Source organism: Carassius auratus, unplaced genomic scaffold, assembly GCF_003368295.1.
Source record: "Carassius auratus strain Wakin unplaced genomic scaffold, ASM336829v1 scaf_tig00215828, whole genome shotgun sequence".
NCBI lineage: Eukaryota > Metazoa > Chordata > Actinopteri > Cypriniformes > Cyprinidae > Carassius > Carassius auratus.
The window spans coordinates 235,001-250,071 of NW_020528261.1; the positions used below are offsets into that span (position 1 = coordinate 235,001).

The window sequence follows — 15,071 nt, forward strand, 5'->3', positions numbered from 1 at the left end:
AAATTATGCTTCACCATCACAGGAATAAATAACAGTATAATATATTCAAAAAATATATAATAATAATAATAATAATAATAATAATAATAATAATAATAATAATAATATATATATATATATATATATATATATATATATATATATATATATATATATATACATAATTTTAAATTGTAAGAATATTTCATAATATCCCTATTTTACAGTATTTTTAATCCATCAAATGCAGAATGCAAATGACTAGCTTTCTCAAGGTATCAATTATTATAACTTCTAGATAATTGTCATGTCACCTAGTTTATTAAAATTCATGAGTCCAGCTGATAAGGTTTAAAAAAATTCCACCTGGATAAAGCATCTAAAGGTATTTAGAGGGTGCTTTCTGGGACAAGACACAGCTTTGGTGAGCCCATCTTCATGGCTGCGGTAGAGAGAGGAAGAAGGGACACAATGTGTGTGTGTATGTGTTTGAACATGCATAAACATGAGAATCTCATATTCAGATGAAACAAATATATAAGACTTACACATGAAATCCTGAAACCAGCGCTCCGACCGGTCAACCAGACAGGATGTCCACTCCCTTAGGGTCACCTCCTTATTTTTGTTCTTGTCACATGACCTACGCGCACACACACAAACACCATATTATTGAAAGTGGAGTCTCTTTGCCTTTGCCTCTTGTTTTTGATTTTCTATATCCCCGCTGCTATCAGCCGTAAAGGACACCACTCACATTAGAACAGTAGGAAGGCAATAAGCATCAACAGCTTTGAATAAGAGAGAGAGAGAGAGAGAGAGAGAGACTGAGAGGATGAGCGAGAGAAGAAAGATTGAAAGAGGATGAGAGAGAGAGGGGTGGGTGAAATCCTGAAGGCATGTGTACAATAATCAGAAGGGTGCTTGGGAGGGTTTGCAGTAATATTATGCAAATACAAAGGAGGTCAGACAGGAGAAATCATCACAAAATCACAGTGGCGAGGTGACTGTGTGTGTCATTTTCTGTGTGTGTGTTACTGGAAGAATCTTTGAGCGCAGTGCTCCAGTGGCATCCGCTTATAGCGAAGCTTTCTCAGATCTCTCCTGCTTAACTTCCCGTTCTGGTTACGATCCAACAGAACAAACCTTCTCTGAAAAATAAAGGGAGAAAAGAACAAAGGATCGGGACTTAATGCTTCTATCACAAATTCACAACTGAACAGAAAAGAAGATTCCCTATCATCCATTGGCTGAGATAGCTTTTTATGGGTGTCTGATTAGAAATCATAACTGGGATTGAGAATTATTTATCCTCATTTAATATTTAAATTAAAGTGTTTTGAAGTACTTTATACATATTATATTCAATTAGATTTTGATTAGCAAGCTAACAGCTTAGCCTACAGGCTTAAAATAGTGCTGACTGCTTAAAAAAAAAGAGTTACACTGCACACTTACACTATGTACTTTGACAATAGAGTGAATTTTAGAAGAGTAGCGTGACTAGCGTCTCAAGGGAATGCTTAAAGCTGGCATGAAATGGATATTCACACTATCTGTTTTCTAAATGCGTGTTATTGATCCTTTTGTGAACAATTCATCCATACATGTGTTTAATAATAATAAAAAATGCTGTAACTCGATCTTTGAAACAACAGACTTCAATCTGATGACGTAAACCGGATTTCTCTGATCATTTCATCAATGGTTCGTGTGGATATACATGAACCAAGAGTTTCTTTTGACTCTTGACATATTTATGAATCTTGACATAAAGCATCACAAATACACACAATGTAAAGTTTTTTAGTAGTGTGTGTGTGTGTGTGAGTGCTGAAATGCAAAAATGCATGCATAGCGTGAATGACCTAAGGATGGCATAGGCCCTATGTTTAAGTGAGTTCAGTGCATTTCTTTGCTTTCTTTGTTTTACCTCTGCGAGTTGGATTCGCTGGGTGTGTGTGAGGCAGATTTGAGAAGGAGCGGCTGGTGTGTATTTCTCTCCCATTCTGCTGAGGAGTAAGAACCAGTCCTGCAGACGGTACGGGAACTGACCGAACTCTTCCTCAGAGCACTCAGCCTCACTCACTTACAGAGAAACCACAAGAGCGTTTTAGACAACATCACTTGTCAGTGATTGAATGTGCATTTAAGTATAATGAAGCTAAAACTTTTTTGGTGTCAAAAAACAAACAACATCTAAAACAGTAGAAGTCATCAAAGAAATTTTAATGATTTCCACTAATATCATTACAGCATTCCAAACTATCAACTACTTACCAATAAAACATTTAAAAAATGGTTTCCTGTAATGTGTTTTGGGACATATTAGGGTTTAGCTGTTTTAACCAATAAATGGTGACAAATTAGGCCTACCAATAAAGGACCCACAGGGATCAAGTTTGAATTAAAACCAATACGATTCTTATTATAACCAGTGAACCATTATAAATTCTGTGATGGTTTCTGTTTATTAGTTGGTTTGTTTTTCAGCTGGGTGTGTGTTTCTACCAAGACAAGCTCCACTATGTGCCTTGCCAATGCGTCGTTTTTTGCGGCAGGCCTCCTTGTGAAGAAGACAGTCGTTGCTGTACGTCTTGCCCATAACGCTGCACACTGCTGCCCCCTGCCTGTAGAAAACAACATCCACACACAAAGTACTTCTCGACTGGGTTGGTTAAAAAACAGCATTAAAAAACAGCAGGTAACAATACTAAACACAAATAACACAATTCAACACACCATACAATTGGGCAAAAATAATCTAATTTTGTAAATGGAATGAGAAAATGCTCTTCATATTTTTTGTTGTTGACATCACAGGCTGTGCGTCATATCAAACTGTACTATTTTGAGGCCAAATCAAATGTCACTTAGTAGAAGCAGCCAAATTAGAAAGATGCCATCATGGACAGGTTGTGCAAAATCAGAAAACATGAAACAGTTACACAAGTTAAAAGAAAATACAGACTGCATTAATCTCACTTGCTGTGAGGATAAAAATAGCTTGTGCCTAGCAGTGTTTTGAGCAGTGAACTGTCATAAAACCATCAAAAGAGACATTTAGAAAACCAAAACTGTCGATTTTAACATGTCATGCAATTGAAGGTACGTTAATACTAATGAATCTCAATATATTTATTGATAGACTTTTTAATTAGCCTACTTTTTTAATGATAACTAACTTAGGTACTGTGAAGGCTCACCACTTGATGTAGAAAGAAGTAAAGCTATTGTTAATGAATCAAGTTTAAAGCTGTTTAATTGGTTGTTTTAATATGTTTAACTACATAAGGTATTGTAAAAAAAAAACATCCTGCCTGGTATGTTTTAATAAAATATCATATTCTTTTTTTAACTACATCAGCATTTTTAAAGTGTGTCCCCTCAGGCACATCTTTTCTTTTTTTTTTTTTTTTTTCGAATGTGGCATCTATCTGCATTAAAGACTAAGTGCACAGAGCGAATATACCAGTAGTTAGATGTCTGGGTTGCTGGTTTGAGTCCAAGGAGTCTGTGAGCCGTGTCTTATGTCTGTTCTTAATCATGACACTGAGCTCTGAGCCGCACAGTTCATGCCACTGGCTCACTGTAAGTAGCTTGGCAAAGAAATCAGCTCAGGTGTCTTGGAAAATTATTATTAGTTTGCTAGAGTGTGTCTTACTGTTGGCAGGTCTTTGGACACACACATTTAGGAGTGAGAACTCCACCCTCTTTCACTACTTGGCACCAGGAACCAATAGGACTGTGACATTTCAACAATTTACACAGGGATTCTGAAGAGGAGAAAGAAAGAAAAGAAAGAAAAGAAAGAAAGAAAGAAAAAAGGTGAGTTTAATAGTAAAAAGAATAAATAACTTTTTATACTAAATAAATAATGTTCAAAACCAGTCTTAAAATAATAGTGACATTAAATAACTATCTCACCTGGATCCACTCTGCCCAAATAAGGCCTCAACTTCTCTTCAGCCTGCCTCTGTTTACGCTGGGCTCTTCCACCCTTACACACACACCCAAATAAAGTTATAGAAGTTTTATATTTGTTCTGGTGATGGCAAAGCTGAATTTTCTGCAGTCTTCAGGGTCTGATCCTTCAGCTGTCGGTTAAATCCACTGCTTTTATAGGAAAAAGTAATGAACTGTAATTTATTTTTCAATTATTTTTCCCTAAGTCCTTTTCTTGATCTTTGAGATCTTCAAATATATGTGAGAATTACTGAGCATTTAAAGGCTTGATGGATGATAGTCATATTGCGAGCATATTGCATGTGTGCAGAAATACGCTCTAAAAAAGGGAGAGGCACATGAATGAAGAATGCATATGAAATGAAGAAGCATTCACATTTACAGCAGTCTGTTAACCATTATGGCACAGTAAACGTAAATTTGTAAACTCTACCTTTCTTAACTCTTTTGGACTAATAATATTCTATGATAAACTTCATATAAACTAATTTAAATATCAAACATTTGTTTTGAAAAATCAATAACTTTTTGCTTGTTGCACACAGCATGGAATATTTTTTATAGGGTATTTGGTTAAATTTAACAATCCAAACAAACATTTTAAATAATCTGACTTGCAACTGCTTGTTAAATCCATATTTAAAATGTTAAACATCACAATAAAATAAATTATTCAATTACTTTCTTAATTGACAAATAGACATATTTGCACATTTAATTAATGGTATAAAATGCTGTAAAATATAGCATTATATCATAAATTTATAAATAGGCTAAATGTATTTTTGAAATTGCTTTTCAAAAAAGCATTTGCCTATTGCTTTCCATAATCTTAATTTATATTTTTTTCATATTTAAAATAAGAACACATTGGCAACATGTTCTCATTAAAGCAACTATAAACCACTTACCTTGACGCCAAGATGAAGGGTAATTGTCATGAACAACAGATGACAGATCAGATTCATGGCTCATGGAAGGACGTTTATGGATCTGAAACATGCGTTCAACAGGTGACTTTTAAAGTGTCAGAATGCACTCAGATGCATAAAAAGTTTGTTCCTCAAAACAAAAACTTTCCAGAATGAGTGTAAGGGAACGGGGACTGTGTTTAAAATTGAACCATTATCTCCCAAAGATCTGAATCTTCTTGAGGATATCGTGAGAGATGTTCTTCAAGAAAGCACAGACATAATGAACACTGCACAAGACATACAGAAAAAACAACATCCACGTTAAGAGCCACATTATCATAACCTGATGTCCAAAAAAAAGAGATCATACTTATAAATGTCAAGATAAAAGAAAAGCACAAATCTTGATCAAAGCTGATTCTGTCTCATCGGCGTCTTCGTTAAATAACTCACAGTAGTCTCAGTATTGTGTATAAGCCCCAGAGTGCTCATTAGAAGTGTCTCTCTCTGTGCGTGTGTGTGTGTGCGCGTGTGCGTGTGTAGAATGGAGTGGCCCCATCACTGGGAAGTCATTACTGTATGTTACGGCTCAGAGCAGATAGAGTTACTTTAACAGAGCAGTCGTCCTGACAGAATCACCCTTTTTATTCCTTTGCCATTTCTTTTAATTGGTGTAAAAATTCTTACCAGAGTCTCTCCTCTCTTAGTTCTCTCTTTCCTTGCTATTTAATCACTTTGCCTTCTTCTTTTACTCTTTCTCTCTCTGTATTCCCTTTCATACTATCAGGCAGCCACATACCTTTCTTTTCTCTCTGCTCCTCCTTTAGGTTTGTCTTATTTCCCCCCCATCTTCTCTCTTCAGTTGATAATTTATTTCTACCAGCTCCTCTTACCTGGCTCTCTTCTCCTCCATTTCCTCTCCTGCTTTTTCTGGCTTCACCTGAGAAGTCCTTAATTAGCAGATCCATTAACAGTATGGACACACCAAACACACACACACACACACACACACACACACATGGACTGTGAGCAACATCTAAAAACAGTGCAAGCCTAAACTCTCTCTTTTCTCTCCTCCTACTTTGTACTGCGTTCCTCCATCTCTTTCTTTGGCCTGTAAATCTTTTTGTCTGTAAAGTAAAGCCAAAATTAGAACCAGAGCTCTTCACTCCACACACATAAACAGATGAAATCTACTGTAGGTCCATGGGCCGGATGGCATGAGTCTAAACTATGCTTTGAAATCCCAAAACAAAACATTTTTTCAATCTGTTGAGTATGTAATGTCATAATAATCCACAAATCTCCACACTCAAGCAAACTGAGTGACAGAAAACTTAATTTGCATGAGTATGTTTGTGTTGTTTTTCTGTGAGTAAAGCTTTTGCAGGTGCCGATGTGTCTATTTGAAAGGCTTTTGATTATAGTCACAGGCAATAAAATAGTTTGTATCCTCTGTGGTGTCCTGCAGCCTTAAGTACAGTATCTGACCTCTGTGCCCTTTGACCTACACATGAATCATTTTGTCAGGACAGCATTTTTGTTTGCTATTCATCATTTATGCTTTTGTTTTTGTCACATTGGTGGCAGATCTCTCCCACATGTTGGTTCATATGTTATTAATTTAGCATAACAAGGAGACTAATGCTCCCATTATGCATACAAAGAAACAGAGATGCAAATGTGGAGTGATGTGGCCCTACCACTGCTGCATTAGAGACACCAGCACTGGAAACAGTTGTTTGCTTGCGCCATCTGGTGTTCACTGGATAAAGTCAGTGCACTGAGATGTCAAATCAAGTTAAAAAAAATTATAAAGCACTTTATACAATATTAATGTCAGATTCTGACTGTTTTAAATTAGCTTCACAAAAAAAAGGAAAATAACAGTCTTGCAAAGTTCATCAGTTATGAAACACCTTCAATTTCAGTTGTAAAGCTCTACAGAAGCGGAAGATAATAGTGTCATCATTCAGCTCAAGTCAGTTCAATGTAGTTTTATCAGTATTGATGTTACCAAGTTCATCCATTATGAAACAAGGTAATGTTTAGTTGTAAAGCAACTCTACAGAAGACAATAGCAATCACCTCAATTCGAAAGTGAAGTGACATGTGGCCAAGTATAATGACCCATACTTGGAAATTGTGCTCTGCTTTTAACCCATCCAACTGCAGAAATACATTAGTGAAAACACACACCCGGAGCAGTGTTTTTTTGCACGATATAGAGCCTATTTACACTATTGAAAACAGCACATTTTCTTAGAGATAGATGCTATGTACACTGCTATGATCATCAGCTGGAGTGCCCATGAACTCTTATATAGGGCACTCCACTCATGACCCTGACATCTTCTCTTTCCATCAACCACCAGATGTCACCATAATCACTTGGACACTAGCACCTTTCATTCTGTTGCACCACACCCGAACTACATTCCCCATGAGTCAATGCATCACAATCACCTAGCCACACCTGCACCTCATTCATCAGCCTATTAGACACAAACAGCTGCAGCTAATACACAGACACATATTTAAGCAGCACAATCACTCGCAGTTACTATGAAGTCTTGGTTAGCCCTGTTAGGCATTTCTGAGCATTTTTCCCTGTGTTTGTTATTTCCAAATTTGACCTTTGGAATGTTTATTCCGACTCTGATTCTCTGCTGCCTGCCCCGATCTCTGCTTGTTTCTGGTTATCCCTGACATAACTGACGCCATTCCTGATTTCTGCCTGACCATTCTGTTTAATAAATGCTGCAACTGGATCCGAACGTCTCTGACTTGTTCATTGTAACATTCACCAAGTGAAAAAGCAGGATTATTTTTTTTTGTGTGATATGCTATGCAGACTGAAAATAGCTAGATTATATTTATACTATGTCAATATAGCAGGATATTTTGCTCCTTACCTATTGCAAATAGTGGCAGTTATCTGCACCTCAGCATTGTAATACATTATTAAAAAGTATACTGTACTGTATAATTAGTTTCTGAGTATAAATGTAAATTTTGAGCTCAAATTATTAAATGGATGCCACCTACCCTAACCCTACCTGATACTTTATTTAAAAAAATGGATTATTTACACACAAAAAAGAAATGCTTTTCTGATAGGACTTGAAAAGAGGAAAAAAAGTTTGCCAAAAGGCAGATTCGAACCCTGGTTGATCACGTCAAAAAGAGTATAAAAATAGGCTTTACCATCTACCAACAAGGCAGAGTATTTGCACTTACTGTAAAATAGACACTCTGATTTGTAAAAAATTTTTTGTTAAACACTTGACCAGTAAAGCAGTAAAAAAAAAACGGGGGTGCTGCAGCACACTCAGCACCCCCACTTCCCGCACCTAATGTGGTCAGCCATATTGTTGTGGCGCCCTGGGAGCAGTTGGGGGTTGGGTGTCTGACTCAAGGGTCTCACCTCTCTCGTGGTATTTAGGGTGAAAGAGAGCAGTGGTCATTCACTCCCACCACCTACCTACAATACCTGCCGGACTTGGGACTCGAACCCACAACCTTCGGGTTACAAGTCAGACTCTCTAAACAATAGGCCCCGATTCAGTTCAAGCATCAATTCTTGGATGTATTTTTTTTGCCCTCAGAGAGATGGTTTCAATTTTATATTCTGGTAATATTTTTGTGACTAATGTCCTGAAGCAGTTTATTCTGTGAATAGCAAGCTCCAGAAATTTCAGAAAGCCTATGTAAAATGGAAAGGGACTGAAAGGGTTCATGATGTATGTGTTAACTGTAGCTAAAGGGGAGATCTAATTCTATTTGATGAATTCTGACTTATTTTCTCTGAGTTGGATCCTCATGCAAACATGGCTTAGTTTAAAAAAACTAATTGGATGTATGGTGGAGTATTTCTTTGCCAGTTACACTCCTTCAGGGATCATATAAGTTTCAGAATTTTTTCGAGTATGAGCCGGCTTGACATCATAAAGGACGGAATCAAAGAAGTGTGTTTTTGGTTGTGAGGGAAAGATAACCTTGTTCAGCTTCCAAAAAACCTCAGCGTTAATGGGATAGTTCACCCAAAAATGTAAATTACACCATGATTTACTTACCCTCAGGCCATAAGTGTTTATGAATTTCTTTTTTCAGATGAATATAATCTGAGTTATATTTCAAAATGTTCTGGCTCTTCCAAGTTTTATAATGGCAATGAATAGTTGATATTCAATAGTCCAATAGAAGTCCAATAAACGGTGCCAATCCATCATAAAAAAAGTGCTCATGACTGGCCTTTTATAAAGAAGAGATGTATCTTTCTTTTATAAATCAGATAAAACCCATTAAATCTCCTGTAAATATTTTTGGCAGCATAAATAGTGCTACATTTATTTTGCTAAACAAGTTGTCAGCATCTCTCTTTTATGCTTTCACAGTTTCATTCTGAAATCTCTATGGTTTCTGTGCAGATTAAATTTTAAAATCTGGAGATGAGAATTCTTCCCAGTCTATCAAGGAAGAAATAATATGTACTAAACTGTGTTTGCAGTAGTGGAGAGCAGGGTACATTGTTTGCAATATGCTCAATGGAATTCTTAAACATGCTGATCCTTAGGGGCATTTACAAATCACAAGATACCACAGCCATACAACATACAACTATAGTCTATATGGCAGACTACACGAAGCAGCAGACAGCAGGTATAAAGTATAAAAGTGGTGATGTAACAGACTGACAGATCTTTCCTTTCAAATAGTGACGTACATCCAATTTAAACGGATTATCAAAAAAACAATAAAATGTTAAGGACTTGGAGGCAGATGGAGGCAGATCTGAATGTGAGTTTGCGGGTGATTGTAATAAAGGGGCTGATTTTATATGTCACTATTATAAATAAATTGTTAACTGAAATAAAATAATAAAAATGTTAACTTATATTAGCTAGTTGCCAAAGCAACATTAAATTTAGTTTTACTTGTTGCACTAAAATAAATAAATAGTAATAAAATCATATAGACATAAAAAACTATTTAAAAACTAAAATAAACAATAAAAGTATACATCCTACGTTTTACACCATATGCTATAGACTAGCCAAAAATATATAACACGTATTTGTAATAACGTGTACAGGGTCATCCAGATAATAAATATAAACTGCAAAAAGTGTATAATATTCCACATATTTAGTACACAAAAACGTGCCCATATCACATGTCAGCATCGCCATTCAATGCTCGCACTCGCTCCCAGCCACACTGCCAGTCCGGAGCTCGTGCACTGTGAATCACGTCTGACGTCAGAGTCACACTTACAGCGCGCGTGAGAGCATGGTAGCAGCTCGCTCTCGGTGGGGTTAGAGACTGTTTGTAGGCGCGGGCCAAACGCTGAGCGCACGCTTTTCTAACACATTAGCTGAAGACAGGAAGTCCACCCGCCTGATTAAGCGTTATGAGCTAACAAACTACCTGTTTTAGCTCTTTGATGTCGTAGGCGTTTATGTAGAAGCTGAAGTGAATCGCTGTGAGCAAGCAAGGTGCGGATGAAGAGGATGCTACTGGAAAGTGACGAAACATCACAAACATCATGATGGAGTCTCACTTCAGTACAGCATCACTGCTGTTCCGCAGCTTTAGCGCTGTAATTCTCGCGAAAGGATATTTATAATGCTGGATATCGATTCTAAAATGGGAATATACGAGTATCTGTTTTCAAACTGTTTACCAGCGCGTTCATTTCTGTTTTAGTCCATGCTCTGGAAAATTCGCGCTGATTAAGAGGAAGCCTTGTCTCATTTCTCTAGATTATTTTAGCAACATTGTTGCTTTCTAGCAGTTTAACGTCTTTGTTTCAGTGTGAAATATATGATGTTGTGTATAGAATGAGTCTGCTGAGTATTCAAGGCGTGAGCTGTTTTAAATAAGAGTTTAAAGTTGACCATGAACTCTTGAGTTTTGACATCGACATCATGAATAGACGCGGCTGATTTTCATCGATCAGGTAGGTCACAACAACGCTTATCTAATATTTTTGTGTCCAAAGTATGTATTAATTAAACACTTAACATACAAAAACACTGAACAAACAAAAATTTTGGCGTTTGATTCAATTCCTTAAAATGTCATTGATCAGTGAGTGAGTCAGTGGTTCCTCTGAGCTCTGACTGATTCACAATTGTGACTAAAAAGTCGCCAAAAAGGAACTTTGATGTATTTGATTCGCTTATGATTTTTGTTCTGAAATCAGAGTATTTTATTAAATCTAATTTTTGATTTGTTAAAACTGGTTCATAATCATTATTCCCCGAATTATTATACAAACCATACTATCAGTACAATTAATTATACTACAACAAAAGTTCCCACCTCTCACACAAAACTGTATTTACAGATAGATCTGACTTATTTGTTCAAATACTATTTTCAAATACTAATAATAGTTGTGCTTATTTGTTTGCATTCACATTGTGTAATTGAAATTGTACTATGCGTGTCTTTGTACATAATTGTGAAATGTTCTTAATGGTCCATTACATTTATTCGATTGAAGAACCTATCTAAGTTGTATGGTTTACCAGATTCACTCAGCTCAGTTCAGATGTTGTTCATGCTAACATTGAACTGCACTGCTATTTTGAGAACAGAGATGACCTTTGCACCCTAAACTACAACAGCTTTTTCTTCTGGTGTCCATCCAAGCAGCAGACAGAACAGAGATAAAAAAAAAAACACACACACACAAAAAAAAAACACAACACCGCCTCTAGGATAGTATGACTTAATGTATTTTTACATATACTGTACAGTAGCTATTCATCAGACCATATCAAATATGTGTATTCAGAGCAATTTGCATTATTCCAAAATGCACTGAGTTATGCAGTACATCACAGATGCGTGTGCATTCATAGAGCATCTTCACTTCTTGAAAGACAAACTTGTGCATTTTGCTTTCATTTTCTAGAAGCGTGTTATTTGTGGAATGCTAAATGCTCATACTTGATTCCAACAAGCACATGTGTGACCCTGTCACCTGTGTATATCTGGTCCATGTGATGAAATACAAAGGGCATCAAGGGAGAAAGTACTGCGGGGGAGGCCTAGATAGACTTTGATGTCTGAGATAATGACTTCCGTTATGGTCTTATCTTTCAGTAACCAACACTGGAAATAACCAGAGATTATAGTAATGCATTCAGAAGTATCATCACCATTTTTAATGAATACCTCTTAGGTTAGGCCTTTATTAAAAGTTATTTTTATTGTATATTTCAATGCATGCAAGCACAAGGTCAGATTCTTAGACACTATGTCTGAAAAGAATACAGTTATTATGGCTTAATGTGCACATTTGGATCAAGACTGAATCATGTCAGTAAAGAACATTTATCTGTCATCTTGTCATTTGGCACTGGGGTGGGGACACACCACCCACTACACTTGTCATTCTTTGTTTATGAAGATTGCATAGCTGTCAGTCAGTGCTGATGTTAATGGCCATGAACTGTCAGAGATGCAGACGAGACGGTGTTAAGCCAAAGCATCAACAACACACCCCCCTCCACAAAATTAAAGGCCCTCACTTAGCACTTGTGTTGACGGGCTATGTGTGTGTCCTTGACAGGTGCAAGGATCTCTCGTTTATTGCAATGGTTTGCATGGGTGTTTAATGTTCCAGCAGCTGTCAGGCATCTGTGTTTGTCTGTTCACCAGTTGAATGCCTCTGCCAAACTATAACCTGATAAAAGCCTTCCTAGCGCTGCTTTGTCCTCATGACTGGTTAATTGACAGCAGTGGCTGTTGGGTGATCATCCTGAGGCCTGTCAGGGACCTCCAGTCCATAAGCTAGATTCCCGCATTTCATTACAGTGAGTGTAATGTAGTATATTATGAAGTATCCAGTAGGGGGATGCACAGTTAATCGAAATGGAATCGAAATCGCGATTCGACAGAAGCAGCAAATTTCATGCGTATGATTCAGTGATCAGCAGTAAATCTCCACCCGAAGGCCCTCATGCTGAAAATCCAAATATGCCCCATAGAAGAAACCCATGAAATGCCGATAAGAAGCCACATCATCTTGCAGAAGGATTTATCTCAAACACGCGACTGACGTTATGAAGTGAGTTAGGAGTAAAAATATATTATAAAATGTTATTTTCCACATGCTTTCAGATTGAGCAGTATTTACTACATCGAGCTGTAGTTTACTGTGAACCTATGCAAACAGCGGTCATTATCGCAAACGATTTCTTTTATTTCATAATCATGCAATAAAATCATATGCAATTAGTTTTTTTTTAATTTGCAGAGCTTTGTGTAGTAAATGCAGCTCCATCTGAAAGCACACTATGATGATTTACTACTGACTTTGCTAACAAAATGCGCATGACAATCGCATTCGATTATTCGTGGAACCCTAGTATACAGTCCTCAGTGCCAGACAGCTGTTCAGTGGTAACTTTAGTTGTTGAGTTCTGCATTGTACACTTACATCATTTATAAGGGATGCACGGATATTAAAAATCATACCTGCTTAGCAGATAATTATTTTCATGCTATGACTTTATAACTCATAGATGGCCGATATTAAAATTCTGTCCTGTTTTGATTTAAAGTGAAACTATTTAAAATAAAAAACAATCATTTTTTTTTTTATTGTTTTGAAGGTCGAAATCTTGAAAGTGAATTTGGGAATCACTACAGTGTACAGTATGAAAAAATATTTTTGGTAGTGGCTGTTATGACGGTGGTTTTACCATCCAGAAACTCATTGCCCAATGCCCATGTTGTATTGTAGACACTATCATCTCTCTTCTGTGTATCAGTGTGTGGCTTTCCTATGAGGCTGATTATTGAGGCTATTATATTTTTCATAGTCTTTTTGATTGTTTTGGGTGTCTAGAGTGTAACATCATCCTTGTGTTTGTGTTCTGTCTTTCTGACCCTCATATAGAGTATATATTTGTGTGTTTGTTTATGGGTTTTTATTTTTGCTGTTGTGTTCAGCTGTGTAAACACGTGTATTTCTGTCGTACATCTGTAGCACACACCTCTCAGAATGAACAAAACTACATCTCTGTACAAACATCATTCTAAAGGCTTGCTTATTGACATTAACTGGCAATAGACTCACTACAGAGTTCCCATAAAAACAGAAATGAACCTGTTAGGATTCAGTTTGTTTGAATTTACAGTCAGTATTTGCTATATTTGCTGGTGTGACATCATGGTTGGGTATGCATTAAAATTTAATTGATGGAGCCAAAGGCAACAGACATCTTGTAGTTTTAGGTCATTGCGCTCACAATCTAAAATATTAGAAATACTTATTTTGTTGAATATTAATGTTTTATTTTATTTAGAGGCTTTAAAACCGATGTAGACCTGGATTTGTGTGTTGAGACAGTAAAAGTGACAGAAAGCTCTTTTTAAGTTTTTAAGGAAGGTGCTTAATGTGTCAAAGTGAGCATTAGCAGGATAGTGGCTAATCACAGCTGCTTTATGTGACTCTTCATGCATGTTTTTTTTTTTTTTTTTTTTTATTTGTGTCTGTTGGGTTTTGTAGTTTCTGGATGAGTAATGTTTATTTAGGCTCTCTTTGATCCGAAAACTACATCAGTGTAGCATCTGTTCTTCTGTTTAGTCAAGGGTGATGTCAGTATCACCTGACAGACATTCAAATGGACTGTTTGCATATTAGGTTTGGTCTCTCTGGAGTTTCCACATGAAACAAACTGGGAAAGAAGAGAAATGACTATTGTTTGGAAAAATATGGTTTACTCACTAATCCTAAAACACTGAAATGATTTATTAGATCATAATCTACGGATAGAATATTTGTTGAATATTGCCTGGTCACAATACAAAGCCACAGTTTTATCACACAGTCACAAATTGTCACTAAAACTCATGAATGCATTGAAAACCACAAAATTAAAAGTCATTGTCATCATGGATATCATATTTTGTCATTGAACATGGACATGGTTATCATAAGTAATGCATCTCTCTTTATCATTATATGTGTTTTAAGCAAGCTGCACCTTGTCTTTATGGACCAAGACATGGGGAATAAAACAAAACACTGAATGGAAAGAATGAGAACCTGCCGAGGTCATCATCCATCTAAAAACTCTTTATTTTGTTGCTCTCAACAGAAAGGACATTTTGCATTAATGTAAGTGGATTAGGTTTGTTAGACTGAAAGATGAGATTGAGAAACAAAACGTGGTGTGGTTTAGATTTGTT

The 15,071-nt window shown here is 36.5% G+C and overlaps 1 protein-coding gene across 1 annotated transcript; it reads right to left on the minus strand.

The window, feature by feature from the left end:
- Positions 1-197: 197 nt before the first annotated feature.
- LOC113095992 (SPARC-like protein 1) lies at positions 198-7,788 on the minus strand. The gene is made up of 8 exons (XM_026261367.1): positions 4,857-7,788; positions 3,907-3,979; positions 3,644-3,755; positions 2,491-2,609; positions 1,913-2,067; positions 1,018-1,130; positions 528-622; positions 198-421 (listed from the first exon to the last, which is right to left on the minus strand). Exons 1-8 carry the CDS (start codon positions 4,911-4,913, stop codon positions 369-371), a joined length of 777 nt encoding a protein of 258 aa, XP_026117152.1. The 5' UTR covers positions 4,914-7,788; the 3' UTR covers positions 198-368.
- Positions 7,789-15,071: the final 7,283 nt, after the last annotated feature.